Source organism: Rhincodon typus, chromosome 9, assembly GCF_021869965.1.
Source record: "Rhincodon typus isolate 14 chromosome 9, sRhiTyp1.1, whole genome shotgun sequence".
Classification (NCBI taxonomy): Eukaryota; Metazoa; Chordata; class Chondrichthyes; order Orectolobiformes; family Rhincodontidae; genus Rhincodon; species Rhincodon typus.
In genome coordinates, this window is record NC_063340.1 from 13,959,766 (window position 1) to 13,980,781 (window position 21,016).

Here is a 21,016-nt window from a genome sequence, read left to right on the forward strand (position 1 = left end):
ATTGAGCTAGAAAGTAATTGCTGTGTGAGTATACCTCCTGGGGTGTCACATTTCACTGCTGCACTGGAGATGGGTGCTGAGCAACAACATAACAGTCTCTCAGTCCAGCAGCTACATGGAAAGCAGGAAGATACCCTCTTCAATCAAATTCTTGTGTTTTGAGTCATTTTGGGATTACTTCTTAACGGGAAGCAGAAAACACAACATTGAAGATACTTGATTATCAAGTTCGTTTTCATTTCAAGGCATCTCCACTGTTCTTTCACTTATATTTACTGTCTTCGATCCTAGATACTGTAGAGTGTCTCTGCAGAAAATAGAACTAAAAGTCAATCTCTAAACTGGAGAAACCGAATCTGTACATTTAGCACAAGTTCAGTCACTTTTCTTTTATTAGGTTATGAGAGGCCTCAATGATTATTCTATTCAAAGTTGTCCTGTTGGGTTCTTAAAATCATAAGACATAGGAGTATAACTCGGCCGTTCAGCCCATCCATCTGCTCTGCCATTCAATGCGATCACAGCTGATCTGATCAACCTTAAATCCATTTTCCTGCCTTTTCCCCATAAGCCTTAATTCCCTTACTGATTACAAATCAGTCACTCTCAGCCTTGAATACACTTCACAACCCAACCTTGACTGCCCTCAGCAGTAAAGAATTCCACAGATTCATATCCTCTGAAAGAAGAAATTTCTCATCTCTGTCTCAAATGTGCGATGCCTTATTTTGAGATGAAACCCTCTAGATTCTCCCGCAAGGGGAAGCAACCTTTCCACATCTATGCTGTCAAGTCCTCTAAGTATCTTGTATGTTTCAATGAAGTTGCCCCTCATTCTTCTGACTTCCAATAAGTATAGGCCTAATCTAAACAACCTCTCCTCAGGAGGCAGGCTGTCCATGTTGTGTCAGCCTAGTGGGCCTTCTGTAGAGTGCCTCCAATGGCAGTGTATCTTTCCTTAGATAAGGGGATCAAAACTGTTCACAGTATTCCAGCTGTGGCCCATCTAGTGCCTTGTAACTTCTTACAAACCTTTGAAACTAATCCTGTATCTTTGCACAAGGTGAAAGCTTCCACTGAACACCTTGAGTTGCAACAAGTGATTTTAACAGGGTTCTTTCTACAGGTCAACTTTGAAATCTTATATGTCGACACTGATGGGATATCTGAAAGCAATGCTCCTCTTATTAATTTTCATAGCTTGACAAATGCATCTCTACCAACTCTTAGCACTGCTGCCTCACAGCACCAGGAACCCAGGTTTGATTCCAGCCTTGGGTGACTGTGTGGAGTTTTCATGTTCTCCCTGTGTCTGCGTGGGTTTCCTTCAGGTGCTCCGGTTTCCTCCCACAGTCCAAAGATGTGCAGGCTAGGGTGGATTGGCCGTGCTAAATTGCCCCATAGTGCGCAGGGATGTGCTGGGTGGCTGGATCAACCATGGAAAAATGCAGGGTTACAGGGATTCTGTAGGGGGAATGGGTCTAGGTGGGATAGTCTTCGGAGGGCCGGGTGGCCTCCATGGGCCGAATGGCCTGTTTCCACACTGTAGGGATTCTTTGTTGATATTGTTGACCATTTAGATTTAGTAATGTTGTGCATAACACAATATTCATTAAACATCAGTTTATTCAGTCCGTTCTCCTTCATGACAGAGAGATGCAGAAATTGATTCTGTTGTAAAGTAATTTCAGTAAAACTACAGTTGGTAGAGACGCTTTTACTATGAAGGGCTCGACTTCTCAACTGCTCCCTTGCCTGGTCTGTGGTGGCCCTTAAGATTAAACCACCACCAGTTGTCTGTCTCTGATAGCAGCCGTGTGGTTTGGCAAGGCTATGGTGACTTTAGCTTTTTACTACCATTATTACACCATTTAGCATGTTTTTCCTCTGGGCACCCTCACCCATTCCACTCACTGTTTCTCCTCATTTGTCAACAGCATAAAAACCATCATTCTATAGAGTCATACAGCATGGAAGCAGGCCTTTCAGTCCAACTTGTCCCAAACTAAACTCGTCCCATTTGCCTGCGTCGTATTGAATTTGAAATGTTTCCTCTGTTTCTCTCCTCGGTTGCTGCTAGACCTGCTGATTTCCTCCAGAATCTTATTTTTGTTTTTGCATATCTTCTTACTTTCCTTTTATTAGAATCTACTGCAATTGAACAAACAAGACTATGACATTTGGAGCCATACAGAAAGCAGAAATACTTTCCAAATGAATAGCATCAGTTGGGTGATCAGTAACCACAACTCTCCAGACCAGTGAATTGCCACTGGGTCTTACAGAAAGACTTTGAAATAAGGGAAAACCAGGCTGATTCACCAGTGCAGCTCTTGTCTATCCCCGGAAGGGCAGTTACGAAATGGAACATTGCTACTAAAAATAAGTTTTACAAAGTTTCCAGAAACTAAATACTAATCACAGTGCAGAATCTCACTCTAAACTTTACAATCACAATTTGCAACAATATGAAAATGCTAATAGCATGTTTTATGGCATAGACTGAATTTCTTTTTTAAAAGTTTTTTATAACTTTGGTTTTGTAGTGATTGGAATGAAGCTGGCCAGTTGGATCTCATTGAGTATGAGTTAGAACATAAAAACATAAGAACCAGGACCAGGAGTAGGCCATCTGTCCCATTGAACCTGCCCCGCCATTCAATAAGATCATGGCTGATCTTTTCATAGATTTAGCTCCACTTACCCGCCCGCTCACCATAACCTTTAATTCCTTTACTGTTCAAAAGTCTATCTATATTTGCCTTAAAAACATTCAATGAGGAAGCCTCAACTGCTTCACTGGGCAGGGAATTCCACAGATTCACAACCCTTTGGGTGAAGAAGTTCCTCCTCAACTCAGTTCTAAAGCTGCTCCCCCTTATTTTGAGGTTATGCCCCCTAGATCTAGTTTCACCCATCAGTGGAAACAAGCCTCCCTGTTTCTACCTTATCTATTCCCTTTATAATTTTACATGTTTCTATAAGATCCCACCTTCTTTCTTCTAAATTCCAATGGGTACAGTCCCAGTCTACTCAATCTCTCCTCGTAAGCCAACCCTCTCAACTCCAGAACCAACCTGATTGGGGCTGTTAACCGGGGCCAATGAGGGAGCCCTGGCCAACAGATATAACCAGGAGTCTCAGGGTTTCTCCTCACTCTAGGGACTGGGTCTGAGCTAGCTGGTCAGAGTCCACATACTGTGCACGCTTGAATAAAGGACGACTTGGCGACAGGATACCAGCCTCCGTGGAGTTATTTCAGGCTTGTAGTGGTCTTCAACTACAAATAGAACTGCGTCATTTCCCCGACAGTACCAAAGTAGCCTTGTGCCATTATTGTTTGACTACGGTGCCAAAACAATTGCCTGGCCATTCACACTAAGCCAACAGCTCCACATTTCATTCATGTCCTTTTCACATAATGAGATCACCTCAGTAAACGACTCTCCCAATCGAATTGAAACTTTGGTTGACTCAACGCCATGTGGTTGAATAATGCTGAGCAACTTGGAACAGCCTCAAAGAAAAAAACTGTTGCTGATTACACACCACAGGCACTGTCCAAACAGATATATCACAATTCAAGAGGCAATCACACTGTGTTGATTTATTTTGCAAAAGACAGCCACTAAATATTTACTCTGGCCAAAAATTCAGGGGTGAAATTCTGGTTGCAGTTTACTGACTAAAGTTGACACACATACATAAAGCAACAGATGCCATTCTCAAGACCAGTAAAGCTCTATGGAACTGGAAAAAAAATTACTGCAGCAATTCGTTGATGGATGTAAATAATTATACAAATCGAAAGCGTGGTGTATTCTGCCATTAATTTTACATACCAAGTCCACATGTTCAATAGGTTGGTCATTTTAATTTCCTAGCAAGCTAGCCATACAGTTTCATCTTAAGCTTTCCTTTTGCACAGAGATCCTATGTTGGGAGCAGGTTGCATAGGAGTGATGGTGGGGGTATGGGGAGGTGTGGGAAGGGTCAAGAATTTGCTGTAAAAAAATCAACTTGTTCTTCAAATTCTGATCTGAGAATTGATGACAGAGTGCGAAGGAAAGACATGAAAACACATGACTGCTGTAAAGGTATTTACTGAAATCTCAGCACAAGGAGAATAGGACTGAGTAATAACAATAACACAGTCCATGTAGCTGGTGAGTAAATCCATATACATTACTCGTGACAATCTCTGAAACCTAATGGCTATGAAAAATCTGAAGTGCATTAAATTCTGATGCATTGTATCTCCAGAGCAAAAAGAAAGTCACGTTCTTAATGAAAATATGACTTAACACTGTTCTGTAGCAGTAGGTGTTGGCTTGTAAACTTCGGTGAGGTGAGATACATTATACAACAATTCACCCCCTTTCAGATCATAACTTGGGGATTCGGTAATCACGTTAAAAACAAAGGAACCAGTTACATTTAAATCGAGACACCTAACTACAATCAGTTTGGTGGAGCCATTTTGTAGCAAATTCATCTACAAATTTATTAACTACAGCAATAGTCAAACTCAACAGTCTTCTTCATCATGGTCATTCTTCTCCGTATAAGAAGTGGAAAATAAGCAGAAGAAGACAGTACACTAAGGCCGGGCTGGAAAGGGGGTGAGTGGGGGTGGGGGGTTGGGGGGGACGGGGAGGTTGAGCATGCAGGTGTGCACAGAGCTGTCAAATATCCCTGTAAAAATGCGCTGTGAAACTGCAAAGTGGCTTCCTGTGCTGTTTTATAAATATATAAATTAAACATGCTTTATTCTTAAAACTACCTGTACAAACAAAAACTAGAGCATCTTTGCTTCTTCAGCTGCACCATTTGTACCTTAATCAATATTTCCAAATCTAAAACCGTGCAGCCGGGTAAAACTGTGATAATAATTATAATATCTTATATACTCTACAGTGTTGAAAAGAAAAAAAAATTCCCAATATATACATTTTTATACCATCAATATACACACATGTACCATTGACTATGCAACTGTTCCAACTACAAAATAAAATAGTTTCGTGCAAATATACCTCCCGGAAAAATCAGTCTTGTCAGGAGGGAGTAGTATCTGGGTACAAACTGCAGTGAGTATTGAGATTTCAAATTTCACATCTCAGACTCTGCATGAAGGCCATGGCTCAGAGCTTAAATTCCACTTTCCTTTTAGCAGTAGGAATAGCTGGTGAGCAGAAAGATAAGGTGACTCTCGTCGATATGTACATTCTTGGTATTCAAGCTCTCTGTGGAAAGGGCGAAGTGGGGAAATGGAGATTGGGGATGTGGAGGGGAAGAAAGTAAGAGGTAAAATCACAGGGCACTATGATCCCTTGCTTCCAGGTACACCTTATTCGCTTCAAAAGCAATTTACCACTAAATCTGTTTCAGTCCCACTCAACCATCTCAGGGCAAAATATCTTTTTTCTGTTACAACTGAGGATATACAAACGTGGCAGGTACATCATCCAGCCTTACGTTGATTAGCAGCCAACGAAATCAGATAGTTTTGTGTGTGTATATATGTGTGTGCGTGTGTGTGTGTGTGTGTGCGTCTGTGTGTTTGTATGTATGACTCCACATAAATACATTAAAAATACGTTTCACATCAATACAGGTGATTTTTTTTTCTCTCAAAAATATGTCGTGTCCCAAGCTGTCAGTGAGAGTGGCTCCATGCAGCCAACAATAAGCCAGGGGCCTTCAGCTCTTTGTATTGTTTTTTTTGTATTGCACTGATACCAAGGTGCTTGCTCCCAGGTTATCTTCATTGTACATCAGTGCTCCCGACACATGGGGAGGTTCACAAAGGTGAAAACATTGAACTCCGTCATGATAGAGAAGCACAGAAAAACAGCGTACAGGAACAGGGACATACACCCGAGCTTCTTGTCTAGTTTCCATTTGTTCAAATGAACACCAACCACCTACGGAGAAAACAACAAAACAGATTTTAGAGTTTCTTTTAAACAATGCAATCCTCAGTAATTTATATTCCTCTGATTACTGTCTGTACAATTTAGGGCTCAAACAACTGGGGGAGGTGACAGCCCACTGTCATAATTGCTGGACTGTTAATCCAGAGGCCCAGGTAACATTCTGAGGGCCTGGGTTTGAATCATGCCAAGGCAGATGGGGGAATTTGAATTCAATAAAAAACTCTGGAATTAATAGTCTGATGATGATTATGAGTCCATTATCGATTGCTTGAGGAAAAGCCCATCTGATTCACTAATGTCCTTTAGAGAAGGAAACTGCCATCCTTACCTGGTCTGGCCTACATGTGACCCAAGATCCAAATGTGGTTGACAATTAACTACCCTCTGGGATGGGCAATAAATGCTGGCTGACGCAGCAATGCCCTCGTCCCACGAATGAATAAAAATTCAAGTTAGGACAAAGGAAGAAGAATTGGAGATTTAGTGCCTTGATCCTCCTCTACATTCACTTAGATCATGGCTGATCTACACCTCAACTTTAGTTATCCTGATACCCTAACCGAAATCTTGTTGTGCATTGAGAGTTTAGCAGGATGCTACATTTGCTGTGTATTAATGAGGCACCTTCTTTCCTGTTTGCTTTGCTCCTGACCTGAAGATGTGGGGCCCCTGTCAACAGCAGGACAATGCAACAGTCTCGTCTCCAAACACACTGCCTGCTCATCCTCAACAAGCTGCTTCACTTGGAACAAAGATCAAAGGATGTCACAGCTGAGCCTAACTCAAAACTCTAAACATGGACATGTTTAAGGTCATGGTCAAGTCTGTGAACATTGATCACTATAGTGTAGAGATAATTATTCTCCCAAGCAGCAGTGAGCAGTAGTATATAGACTGGACTGGCTGTGAAGAGCTGGTATGGCACATTTGATGTGAAGAAACTTTGTGAGCCGGAAGTATAAATATACGCACCCCCAATATTAACAATACACAAATACACAAAATTGGAGGTGTAGTGGACAGCAAAGAAGGTTATCTCAGAGTACAACGGGGCCGTGATCAGATGGGCCAATGGGCCGAGGAGTGGCTGATGGATTTTAATTTAGATAAACGGGAGGGGCTGCATTTTGGAAAGGCAAACCAGGGCAGGACTTACACACTTAATGGTAAAGTCCTGGGGAGTGTTGTGGAACAAAGAGACCTTGGAGTGCAGGCTCATAGTTCCTTGAAAATGGAGTCGCAGGTAGACAGGATAGTGAAGAAGGTGTTTGGTATGGTTGCTTTTATTGGTCAGTGCACATTGCCGCTGTACAGCCCATTGGTAAGGCCACTTTTGGAATACTGTGTTCAGTTCTGGTCTCCCTGCTGTAGGAAAGATGTTGTGAAACTTGAAAGGGTTCAGAAAAGATTTACAAGGATGTTGCTAGGGTTGGAGGGTGAGAGCTATAGGGAGAGGCTGAATAGGCTGGGGCTATTTTCCTTGGAGCATCAGAGGTGATCTTATAGAAGTTTATAAAATAATGAGGAGCATGGATAGGGTAAGTAGCCAAGGTCTTTTCCTCAGGGTAGGGGAGTTGAAAACTAGAGGACACAGCTTTAAAGAGAGAGGGTAAAGAATTAAAAGGGACCTAACGGGCAACTTTTTCATGCAGAGGGTGCTGCGTGTATTGAATGAACTGCCAGAGGAAGTGGTGGAGTACAGTTACAACATTTTAAAGGCATTTGGATGGTACATGAGGGTTTAGAGGGATATGGGCCAAATGCTGGCAAACGCGACCACGTTAATTTAGAATATCTGGTTGGCATGGACGAGTTACTCGATAAATAATTGTTGGTAGGTGAGAGGTCCTTAAAGACCTAAAATCAGATGGGTGAAATTTTTACAAGAAGAATGAAAGAACACGCTTGCAATCCATTAATTTCGGAATGACAGGTTTTAAAATGAGATATCTAAGAATAAATTCGACCCCAGGTGAATTAACAGTACTTTTCCAAGACAGATGTTTGGTAACTTCTGGAGTGATCACAACTGACTGCTCAGCTGAAGGATGGTTATAGGTTTACAGACAGGAACCGCCGTTGAAATAAAAAATAAGGTCAATTATTTTTTACATAGTGGCTGAAACACCACCTGATTTTAGTTTTGCAATTTCAAGCATGAAGACAAAGAGTTTAAAAGCTTTCAAGGTCACAAAGCGACCAGGGTTTGGTGACAGTGAAGCATCAATAGCATTCTTCCAAAGGATTTATACTTGGTGTGGACATTCTAACAGTTAGACATGATCAGAGGCTCCAGTGGCTAATGTCCATCCACTTAAAATTTACAATCACACTGACATGCTGCTGGAAGCAATCAAGCTTTTGCAGCATAACATTATCAAATTCCTTCATGTCATTATAGCGCAAACTGTTGCTGCAGTTTTCTTAACAGGCAGGACATACAGTACAAGTAAAGAAAGGGATTTCTTTTCTTAGTCTCACTGGTGAGATAACATTCTGTTTTCAAGTCCTTGAGAAAGGCTTATCTGGAATAAAATGTCTGTTTGCAGACAGTCACAGACCAGAAGGTGAATGATGAAGATTGTATAAAGTTAGCCAGTTAATTTGAATTACTGCGCATGTGGATTGGATTTAACTCATGTTGGCCATGATTTCAACGCAGATTGGTTGAAATAGTATCTCCATTTAGTTGAAGGCACTTTAAGTCAACCTGAGAAAAGGGAGGAAAGCAGATTTTGTGTGAAGGGTGCCAAGTGAAAGAGAAGGTCCCGTAAGAAGGAAGTGAAGCTGTAAGTTTTTATAATGCACAAAAGGGTATGTGGAAAATAATGCAGGCATGAGGAAACATTGTTCTCGCAAACTCAAAATACAACATTTGCCTCTTACAGAAAATCAACAAAGCCAGAGGTGATGAGGTTCATAACATACGGCCATGGACTGAGTTATGGGAACAACATTGGACCAACCCCAAGGATAATTTATCACTGGCTCAGCAATGGCATCAGACTGGGCAGCGCACTGGCAATGACATGGGTCCAATACTTACCGTTACGAAAACAGAAGCCAGCAGCAATCCCACCGAATAGACAAGGCCCCGGCTGTTCAACGCTAACTAAAGAAAGATAAAGAGAATATTTTATGTCCGTTATAGAAAAGTGCAGTGTTCATATTCCAAACTGACTTCTGCTGATTAAAATGTGCTGCGAGATGTAAACATTGAGCTTTAGTCTCCAGCTCATCAACTAAACTGTTGCTTTCCTTGTTCTTACACTGCAACCTCCCTTGGAGTCTCAAGGATAATGGGACAGCTGTTCTCAAGCCATGTATCAGTGGATCAGGGAAGCAATTACTCATGATTTTTCAATTAGTGCTCTCTACATACAAAATATTTTTCAAGATCCTCAGATGTTGGAAGATCTACGGCAATGACTTGTATTTGCACAGAACATGAGTTTCCCTGGCTATTGGCATATTCTTACTGGATGAGCTTGGACAGTAAGTGTTAGCATGCTGCTTGACATGGGTGTGGGGAGTAATCTCAATGAGGCTTAATGTCATCCTGTCCTAAAGCCATTGGTAAGAAACACTGCAGCATCAGAAGGATCTCTATCCTTAGAAACCAATACCTACAATCAAGGACACTCCCAGCCTTGACATTATACAGCATTTTTGCTTTATTGTTATTTGCGTTTATGACGGTGATAATGAAAGAATAGACATCTCTTATTCCTGGACACAATGGAACTGCTGGGCATGCCATTCCTACAGGGGTCACCTCAATATTGTAATATTCACAACAGTAATCAGTTTGCGTTATATACCATGTCCCAGTAGCAATCCAGATGGATATAATGGGTTCATTTTTCAAGCAGTGGCTACCTACTTTTCTTTTATGTTGAGAAAGAGATCTGCATTTCTGACAGGAGATTCCAATCAGGGTTCCTTCAGAACTGCACAGCGTGCTATAAATCTGACAGGTCCCTCGAAGGGCAGGATAGTCAGGGAAAGTCAAACCAAGTCTCCGTTTTGACGGCATCAGTTGACGTAATCTGCGATGTAAATATCCGACATCACAGACAGCCACTTTGACAGCTCCTTGGAAGGTGAACTACTTAACTGTGAGGTCAGGGTGCCAGGAGTGTAGGGTGCTAGATGGGTAGGGTACAAGGTAAGTAGGGTGCAAGGTGTCAGGTCTGGTAGCAGGAGTTGTACAGAACTGACAGTGGGTGTTGGGGACAAAAACAAAGTTGCTGGAAAAGCTCAGCAGGTCTGGCAGCATCTGTGAAGGGAAAAAACAGAGTTGGGTCCAGGGTTGTGAAGCAGGGGTGTGTCAGGGTCTGGTGCTTGTAAGGTGCTGGTGTGACAAGTTCAGGATCAGTTTAATAGTTACCTAGGGATTAAGCTAGGTTTTAAACAGTAAAACATTTCTGGGGTGAATGTTTATTTAACTGCAGTGGAACCCTCTGATTGAAATGGATAATTTCGGAGTGTTCATGGTTCAGGGGAATTGGCCAGTGGAATCTTCAATATCCTGGACACTTCCTTCGGTGTCTACTGTGTTAAGTTTCCCTCCAACTACACTGCAGAAATGATTACCTGCCCTGGATTTTCCAATGGCCAGTGCTTACGTCTGTTCTGAGGAAGGGTGACTGGATCCAAAATGTTGATTGATTGGTTGCTCTCCATTGATGCTGAGATTCTCCAGCAATTTCTGTTTCTGCTTCAGATTTCCAGCATTCGCAGTTCTTTCGGTTTTTTTTTGTCTAGTGATTACGCTGTGTTTGTCTAACCTATCTTTTGATGGGTCTGTAGCCCTGGCTACACTGCAGTTTTTTGAGAGCTTGGTTCACAGCTTTGCAGATCTGGTCAAAGATGTCCTCAACTGTCTGTGCAAGTGAACTGCTGGTTAGTATCTTGGTGGGGCTGCCAAGGGAACCAGTGCTAATTGGAAAGTCTTCGTTAGTTTTAGTGACCAGTGGGGGTGTCCAGACAGTTGTGAAATAATGATAGGAGATTTACGACCATGTTGCCTGGTATGGAGGGAAGGTCTTATGAGGAAAGGCTGAGGGTCTTGAGGCTGTTTTCATTAGAGAGAAGAAGGTTAAGAGGTGACTTGATAGAGATATACAAGATGATCAGAGGATTAGATAGGGTGGACAGTGGGAGCCTTTTTCCTCGGATGGTGATGGCTAGCACGAGGGGACATAGCTTTAAATTGAGGGCTGATAGATATAGGACAGATGTCAGAGGTAGGTTCTTTACTCAGAGAGTAGTAAGGGCATGGAATGCCCTGCCTGCAAAAATAGTAGACTCGCCCACTTTAAGGGCATTTAAATGGTCATTGGATAAACATATGGATGATAATGGAATAGTTTAGATTAGATGGGCTTCAGATTGGTTTCACAGGTCGGCGCAAAATCGAGGGCCGAAGGGCCTGTACTGCGCTGTAATGTTCTATGTTCTATGTTCTATGATATTCTGTGTCTCTGGTTTGGGAACGGGCAGCAAAGAAAGGGGGATTTGGGAGATCTGTACTGTCTCAGTCCCCTTTAACTATTCACCTCTAAATGTGTCGTGCTTGAATAAATCAAACATAAATGGCTCTGAATGGATTTCCATGGTGGCTCAATTTCCCTCGTCTGCCATCTTCAGTAATCTTTGGTTGCAACCGACAATCCAAAATTATTAAAAATGGAGGAACAGCAAAATGATTAAGTGGGGGTTATATGGTGCAATAGTGGGATTTTGACGTTTAAGGTGTTAACGGAAGAAAAGACATTCAGGTCAAAAGCAGCCCCTGTAGTTTTGCAATGGTAGAAATGAAAAGAGTCTGTTGGAATAGGAGGATCATTGCCAAAGCCAGCTTTAATTGTCAAGCATTGGCAGTCCACTGTGTGAACTGTTGGATTGAGTTATGAGTCAGGAAGCGGGGAGACTGGCACATTTAGTGCAGTGTCAGGGAATTGAAAAAAACAAATACTACATTTTGGGTGTTATGCATCACTTCAGAAAGTTGAACGGTAAATAAAGTCAGGCTAAAGAGGTGAAGACTGGAGTCTGGCACCTTGCATGTATGCCCAGAACGCAACATGTTTACACTCAATAACTGCGCAGGAGTTCAGCTGAAGACTTACATATGAGCCGTAATTCACTGCAATTGTTTTTATAGTCCAGGGTAGACCAAGTCCCATCAAGATGTCAAAGACATTGCTTCCTATAGAATTAGACACTGCCATGTCTCCCATGCCTGTGGATATCAGAAGAAGTCATTTGTTATCCAATACCTTATTCACTTTTTTGCTGTTACCTCATACTTTTTGGATATGTTGAAAGCTGAACCAGCAAACAGTTGCAATATTTCTTTCAGTTCCCTTTACTAAGCTCTCTCCCACAGACAGAGGACACACACCATCCATTTTTACTCAAAATATATGTTTCCTTGTGCTGATTGTGATTTGCTATTGGAGGGAAGCCATTATTTAGCCTTTTGTATGATTCTGGCTGTTTCCTGTAAGTACTCAATGTGTCCTGGATTAATGCCTTGTGCAAACCTAACAATTTTGCAGTGAGACTGCAATTCTAGCTCATTGTGTGCATTAGGAATAACAGTCAGCACAGACTCCCAGCATCCCACTCAATACCATTCCCCAACCCCTGAATAATCCACATCTCTTGTTTCCTTCCCTTTAGCCAGTTAGTGTCTTCTGACTTTAATGCTGCAACCTCCAATATCATCCTGTCCAAAACATCAGTTTCTAACTCAATTAATGTTTGTTACATTTATGTAACCTGAACCTCCACTGTGTTTATTTATGTGAAACTTTAGGCTGCCATTTTAGACTTGTTATTTTTTACTTCTCTTAATACCTCTTGAACCCCTTCCTTCTGGACTTTGCCAATGCATCAACAAACACAACTACTCTCTACATTCCCCTCTGGAAAATCTGATTACTTCGAAAGAAAATTGGTGCCATTGACAAGCTTTTTGTGGATCGTTACAGTGACGTTGTGAATTTAAGAGAAACTTGCCAACCGTAATTCCAAACCCTGCTTTCTAAAAGCCTAATTTCACCCAAAGCTCCCCTTGCTATCTTAGCTGAGAATCCTTGTCTTTCCTATTTTCCCTCATGCCGTCTCCAAGCTCAGCTTTGCCAAGAGATCCACCTCCCTCTTCCTTGACCCCATTTTCTACTGACATTTCAAGATCCAGTTCTGGACCCTCTTTAGCCAATATGGTAAACGGTTCACTTTACTCAGATACTGTCCTCTCCATTTCAAAATCACCATCATTCCCTGCTCTTTCTGAAAGCATTCCTGGCTGTTCTGCCATTGCAAACTAGTGTCCAATCTTCGCTCTTGACATCTTCTCCAAAGTCCTCGAGTGTTCCCAAACCAATGCGGATCACTTACCCCAATTCCATATTTGAATTCCTCCAATCATGTTTCCACTTCAGTGACAGCACTTATAGAACCCATGTCAAAATCACACAAAGCCACACTTTATGGCCATGGGCTTGGTATGGTCTTCTTCCTCATCCTTAGCAACCTTACTGTGGCCTTCGGCAAAGTCAATCTGATGCCTCTTCCTTGCTCTGCAAACCAGTGGGACTGCCTTAGCTTCATTCCAGTCCTACTTATTAGAACGTCGCCTGAACATCTCCCAGCATTGGCTTCCCTTCTCACTTCTGTACCATTATGTCTCAGTCTGCTGAAGGATCTATGCTTGGGCCCTTTGACTTCCATCTACTCAAAGCCCTCAACCAGATACAACGACCGAATTTTCATCGAGACCACTTTTCAAAAATGGCGCACGGATGACTGGAACCTGGAAGATTCTGGTGGGGGCAGAACTTGCTTCCCGCCTTGCCTTTGGAATATGGCGCCTTGTCTGCACCCAAATATATAATGAGCTGAGAAGAGAACAGACGTGTGAGGAAACCCCACCTGCTCCCTCCTGCTTTAAAGGCCCAGGCCTGACACACATACAGTCTAAAAATCAGGGAATGCCACCCCTTCAATCTGCACTGTCATCTGCAGTTTTAATCCCCAGCTTGTCCATTGTTTCAGGCTGAACCAGGCAGCTTGCAACCACAGTATTCTATCTGACACACCCAAGCTGAACTTGTGACAGTATTTCCTCCCTATGGTGAAACCTGCATACTTCCACCTCCTCAGCCTGTCTACTAATGAATACCTCATCCACATTTGTCTCTTCTTGGCCTTACTATTCCTGGACATCCTCCAACCTCTGTGTACCTTAGCTCATCTCAATCACTCTGAACCACATCCCACTCATTTATCACCTTTATGCTTACTGACTTATGCTGGCTACTGTTTCACATTTAAAATTCTCACTCCCCTGTTTAAGTTTCTTACAGGCTTTGCACCTCCCCATGCTTGATCCTTCTCCAATGCCAAACAACCTCTGCAAACCTCTAACATTGGCATATTGTATATTCTCCATGTATTTCATCTCTTCAGCCCATCTTGGTCCTAGACTATTGGATTACCCACTTCTTCATTATCTCTCAAAGACCCACTTTAAAACCCTGTTTGATTAAGTGTTCAGTTAGCCCTGCTAACACATTTAGCTTTGGAATATCTATAACCTGTTCTTTCATAACATTCCTGCGCAGTGATTTTTCTGATTTATTTCACATGTTAACGGTGGTATAAAAATGCAAAACTCTCATTGCATGGTATATTGTTCATGTCTCTTCTGCTTAAATCTATAAGAACTAGCTATTGAGCAAAATAACTATTGCATGGTCACTCTCATACAATTATGTTTATATATCTGGAGTTTTCATGTTAGCCTTTGCAGTGCTTCTTGGACACTGAATTTCTCTTCAAGATGCTTCTGAAATCTCCTCTGGCTGAAGTTTACAAAATTTCTATAAAGGACTAATGCCAGGGTTGGAATAAGGTTGAATAGAAAAAGGCATTGGGTTACCAACAAAAAGTGGAAGATAGCTGGCATGGACACTAGAGAGATAAGGGAGATACCTCATGGTATGGATAGATTTGAAAGATGGAACAACACACATCGACATGAGCAAAGAATATAGCCAACCCAAAGTGTGAGGATTTCCCTGATGATCCTTTTGATATCTGGTATTGGAGAAACTTGTTTGGATTATATTTGAATCTGCTTTTCCCATTTGCTTTTGCCAGTGCCGAGAATTTTTTATTTCATCTTTCTGTCTTAGGGGACTATTTAAGGGCATTTGAACTAGCCTTGGTGCCAATGTTCAAAGTATAAATCACACAAAGCCACACGCTATGGCCATGGGCTTGGTATGGTCTGCATACACCCTGGCTTTGGATACAGACTGGTCTCAGTGTTTTGATTTAGAACGATCCTGCAACATGGCAAGAGCTCCAAGATTTACTCTTTCAAGAGTACCCAAAAATTAGATAGGGTACAGCGACGAATGCCAAATATTCACACAAATGGAATCGAATTGGGTGGATTCTGTGGGCTAGATGATCAGGATGAGCGATAATTCAGTGAAAACTGATAGTAGCAAGACAGTGGGTTGTCTTCCGTGTGTGGTTGGTGTTGAAGGGTTTTGTTGAGATGGAAACGAAGAGCATTGGTTTGCATCAGACCCACAACCAGACCGTGCTGGAGGGAACTTGAGTCTGGCTTTGGGGATTAGAAACGTTCCATCCTCCCTGCAGGATATTCCTTAATTTGATCAGCATGAATAAACAAACGCAAGAAAAAGAAACATTGCAACATACTAAAAGGTCTGCACCATGGAATTTGCGGATGGAGAATTAACTCTCCGATTCTACCAAATTATACACAAGATAAGCAGACTTACTGTACTAAAAGCTGAATTCAGGCTTGAACATTTAAATCAACTACCAAATGGCAATATATTGCTCTTAGCACTGATCGCTCTACTTACCTTGCCGGGCAACTATAAGGCTGGCCATGCAATCCGGTACGCTTGTCCCAGCTGCCAGGAAGGTGATTCCCATTATAACATCCGGAATTCCGAGTGTGTACCCAATTATTGTGACCTGGATAAGAGCACATTACTCTCGGTAACTGAACGCAGGATTCTGAAAGCCTTTATGTTTTGGCTTTCGTAAGAAGATAAATACCACAGAATTGACTTCTTCACCAGTTACAACTGCGGGTCACTACTTTAACTGATCAGGTTAGACAACCCTTAATGAATTAATTTCCAAGTGGATTTATTTTGGTTATTCCCATTACGTTCACTTCTTCTGTCTCCGTGCCTCCCAAAAGCTTGAGCTCTCTGTGTTAACCTTATGCGAGAGAGCTGCAACACAATTGCTACTGTGGAGAAACTTCGCTGCATTCTTGCCTTGTTTATGGTCTGCATCATAACTCTCAACTGGGTACAGATGCATCAGAACAACTGGGCATTGAGTGGATTAGCAGTGAGTCCTGTCACCTCTGCAGATTGAGGTTGAATCCCATCCAACAGCAGGCAATGGACATTTCCTCTTGTTGGTCGCATAACCATTGAATCCATAAAAGCATCATAGAATCCCAACAGTGTGGAAACAGGCTCTTTGGCCCAACAAACTCACACCAACCCTCAGAGCATCCCACCCAGACCCTTTCCCCTATAAACCCACCTAGTCTGCACATATTTGGACTGTGGGAGGAAACCAGAGCACCCAGAGGAAACCCACACAGACACAGGGAGAATGTGCAAACCCCGCACAGACAGTTGCCTGAGGGTGGGACCGAACCCAGGCCCCTGGTGCTGAGAGGCAGCAGTGCTAACCACTGAGCCACCATGCCACACTGTCTTAAGCCAAGTCCAAATGGGGTGAGAGTCTTATGATGCAAAACTGTCTGAAACTGTTAATCTCAGCCCATAGAGGAGCTGGTGCGCGAAACAGAAACTGATATATCATTGCACTAAACTAGACTAAAGCTTGAACTTGACTAAATACAAGGTCCTCTTCTGGATCTAACCTATGCCAAATCTTGCCTGGAAACGCTGGATAAGGGAAGAATTCCTGAGCACTAACATCTGAGTGAACATAACAAATTACATAACAGATCAGAAATCTACAACAGATTGACAATGCTTTTTTAAATTAAGGTCCATCCCCAATTGCAATGATGTTCATGCTTTCAAACAAATAATTATGAATCTTAAAATATTTCAAGCTAATTCTTGATGTTGAGTTGATAAGCATGCCAGGGTCTACGAAAGCCAATTTGCTAAAAAAAAGTGAGCTATTTCTCTGGAAAGGTCAAAGGGCGAATTGGCAGAACAGCAGCTGTAAAAAGTTTGGCAGTATTTCAAAATCTGACAAATGTTACACATTTTAGCGTGCGCCCCAGTGCAGTCACTCACACAGGTTGTCCCAATAGCAGAAGGGAGAAGATGGAATGTCAACCTGCAGCTGTGTCCAGTTTGTATCACTGGCCCTGACTTCATGGAGATGGCTTTTGTGGCCAAAATAAGTTCTAGACCACCCTGCAGCAACTGCATCACTCAGAGCACCTGGCTGAAGATTTTTGAATCCTGTCCTACACTTTCTCCTCAATCTTTTTGTCTTATCATGTTTCCTAGACTTCCAGGACACCTACTCCTCATTAGCAGCTGTTAACAAAACACACACAGCACGGAACAATATCTGTGTCACTTCAAACAGCTATCTTGCAAACTTTGGGGTGATTGTATGACGTCACTTTCGGGAAATTTGCTGAGGGACATGGAAAATGAAATGTTATAATCATTTCACATTCTCCTGTGATCCTAATTTCTCCCAATATGGACATCTTGCCAGTCCTGGACTGAACTCTGCTGCATCAGAGAAACCCCGTCTCAGCAGGAAATGGCACAGGGTGGGTCATGTCTCTTTAATGGGATGTGGTTACCTCTAGCAAGACCAAGGCTTGTGGGCCGTCCCCCACTTTCCTTTGAAATAAGTGGTTTGCTCAGCAATTTCAGAGGACTGTCAAGAGTCAACCATTTAGTTGTCGGTCTGGAGTCATATGTAGGACAAACCAGGTGAGTTTTGCAGATTTCCTTCCCTAAAGGAAACCTGTGAACTGGATGGGTGTCAATGATAATCTGTGTTGATCAATCAATGATAGTTTCCCCAGAGCATCAGCCCAGGGCCTCTGGATGGCTAATCCAGTGAAATTACCAACATGCTACCCCCATGCACATGTACATTTAAGGCTGAGATAAACAGATTCGTGATCAATATGGGCTATGGGGAAAAACACAGGAACATGGACATGAGGAATGTTTGATTAACCATGATCACATTCAATGGTGGAGCAGGCTTGAGGGGCTGAATGGCCCACTCCCATTTCTATTTCTTATGGTCTTATGCACACGTTACGGTTTTAAGCACAATCGAAATGACCGCGTTCTGCACATTCCTGAAACGTTTCCACTTTCCCAGGGTCAATTCTCCGAGGTGGGATTTCTCATCCCATCCAATCAGTGGCTGGCCAATCTTTTAAATTTCCTCCTGCCCTTATATTCACCTCTCAGTGCACTATTGCTGAGTCCTTGTGACAAGCGATGGAAGTGAACTGTTGGGGGCAGATTATCCAAATCGTTTCACTGTAAGGCATATGATGGCTATCAGAAAAAAAAACTGTTAAAATAACTGCCCATAAATTTGCTAATAAAATAAATGTGCTCTATCATGGCAAAAAAGTACAAGAAATGTTCGAAAATATAACTCAGGTTAGTGCGTGTGTTCAGGAATGTAACTTTGCCAGACAGAAGTCTGGCCTGATGCTCAATATCATCAGATTGTGAAGTATGTGAACATACAGGACTTTAAAACCATAAGAAGTACGATCATAGAACATAGAACATAGAACAGTACAGCACAGTACTGGCCCTTCAGCCCACGATGTTGTGCCGAACTTTTACCCTAAACCTAAGGTCTATCTAACCTCCACCCCTACCTTATACTATCATCCATATGCCTATGTAATAGCCGCTTAAATGGCCCTAATGAGGCCGACTCCACTACCCTCTCCGGCAATACATTCCACGCCCCAACCACTCTCTGAGTAAAGAACCTACCTCTGACGTCTCCCCTATATCTACCTCCGCTCACTTTAAAACTATGCCTCCTCTTAATAGTTACCTCCACCCTAGGAAAAAGTTTCTGGCTGTCCACTCTATCAATACCTCTGATCATTTTGTACACCTTCTTCTGTTAACTATGATTGAGCCACTGTGCTCTTTCATCCAAAACAAATGTATAACAGTTGCAATGCATGCATTCATTCATTCCTTAAATATTAACCTTGTCTATCCACTATCATGCCTTTTAATGAGGTTACTCAGTCTATCAAACCCAACTCACCACTCGTACCTGGGTAAGTTTCCTTTGTTTAGATTTAGTACGGCTCAAGTTTAGCCCCTTGAGCCTGTTCTGTCATCCAATAGGATCACAGCTGATCCGACAATCCTCACGTCCCTTTTCCTGCCTTTTCCCCATGACTCTTGATTCCCCTCCAATCAGGAATCTGACTTTGCTGGGGTCCAGTGTCAGACACACTGCTCCTATGAACCTGGGAAATGACAGTGGTCCCTGGGAGATAGCGGGAGAACTAGAGAATATCGAAAGGCACACACCGATGGTTGACCAACAGAGCAACAAGAAGAAATTGTTTACCCTGTTATAGACAATGCTGATGTTGCCACAAAATGGGGAGTGTGTTCCCGTGGTGAGGTCCTCAATGATCTGGCTTACGTGACAACTCTCTACTGAGCTATGGCTGTTTTGGTTGCCCAACTGGCTCTGAACATAGTGGGTTCAAACAAAGGTCACAAGAAGCACGTTTGCCTTCTTGACTATCGAGGGAATGGGAAGGATGTTTTTGTTCTCTGCTCATGCAACAGACTGAATAGAGCATTCCGATTAAATGAATAAGCTGGATACGGTCCAGACAGGAACTTATGGAACAAAACCAACTGATCTAAGCTCTCAACGTCAATGCCTGTCAAATATTTCTTTTCTGTTTTTTCTCCCCCTCTCCTGCTCTTGTGGAGACGATGAATCAGTCCTGCTCTATGTGCCCATTCTCCATAGTGCAATGAGACAGTGAGTGATGGCAGGGTCTCCTGTTGAACGAGTGTAGGCCCTGGGCTGATTCCCCTGGCCCAAACTTGCAGGCTGAGCTGAGGTCCCAGGTCTGGGGCTAGGCCCAGGTGACTGAAGGAGCAGTAGTGTCAGCGAGAGGGTTGGCAGAGGACCCCAATGACCAGTAGCAGCGTCTGGACGCGTGTCAGATAAGGAACAGCAGGTACAGAACCTCCACATCCCCAGGCCCAAGGCTCCAGCTGGGACACGGAGGTTGAAATTGTGACAGTGGTGGTGGCCTGTAACCGAGACCCCGGAGCCTGTTAGAGAGACCCCGGAGCCCATTACAGAGACCCCAGAGCCCATTACAGAGACCCCAGAGCCCGTTACAGAGACCCCAGGGCCCATTACAGAGACCCCAGAGCCCGTTAGAGAGACCCCAGGGCCCGTTACAGAGATCCCAGGGCCCGTTACAGAGACCCCGGGGCCCGTTACAGAGACCCCGGGACCTGTTACAGAGACCCCGGGGACCGTTATAGAGACCCCAGGGCCTGTTACAGAGACCCCGGGGCCCGTTACAGAGACCCCAGGGACCGTTATAGAGACCCCAGGGCCTGTTACAGAGACCCTGGGGCCCGTTACAGAGACCCCAGGGACCGTTATAGAGACCCCAGAGCCCGTTACAGAGACCCCGGAATCTGTTACAGAAACCCTGGAGCCCGTTACAGAGACCCCAGAGCCCGTTACAGAAATCCTGGAGCCCGTTACAGAGACCCTGGAGCCTGTTACAGAGACCCCACAGCCCGTAAACGAGACCCTGGAGCCTGTTACAGAAATCCTGGAGCCCGTTACAGAGACCCTGGAGCCTGTTACAGAGGCCCCGGAGTCTGTTACAGAGACCCCAGGGCCTGTTACAGAGACCCTGGAGCCTGTTACAGAGACCCCGGAGGCTGTTACAGAGACCCCAGGGCCTGTTACAGAGACCCTGGGGCCTGTTACAGAGACCCCAAAGCCCG

At 43.3% G+C, this 21,016-nt stretch overlaps 1 protein-coding gene across 1 annotated transcript in view; it reads right to left on the bottom strand.

Moving 5' to 3' along the window:
- Positions 1 to 3,587: 3,587 nt before the first annotated feature.
- The window catches only part of slc24a3 (solute carrier family 24 member 3), a 314,482-nt gene continuing 297,053 nt past the window's right edge, over positions 3,588 to 21,016 (bottom strand). The window contains exons 14-17 of the mRNA XM_048601427.1: positions 15,857 to 15,971; positions 12,074 to 12,186; positions 8,986 to 9,051; positions 3,588 to 5,927 (exon numbers count right to left, since the gene is read on the bottom strand). Coding sequence (XP_048457384.1) covers positions 5,778 to 5,927; positions 8,986 to 9,051; positions 12,074 to 12,186; positions 15,857 to 15,971 — 444 coding nt within the window. The 3' untranslated portion in view covers positions 3,588 to 5,777. The remainder of the gene's footprint in view (positions 5,928 to 8,985; positions 9,052 to 12,073; positions 12,187 to 15,856; positions 15,972 to 21,016) is intronic.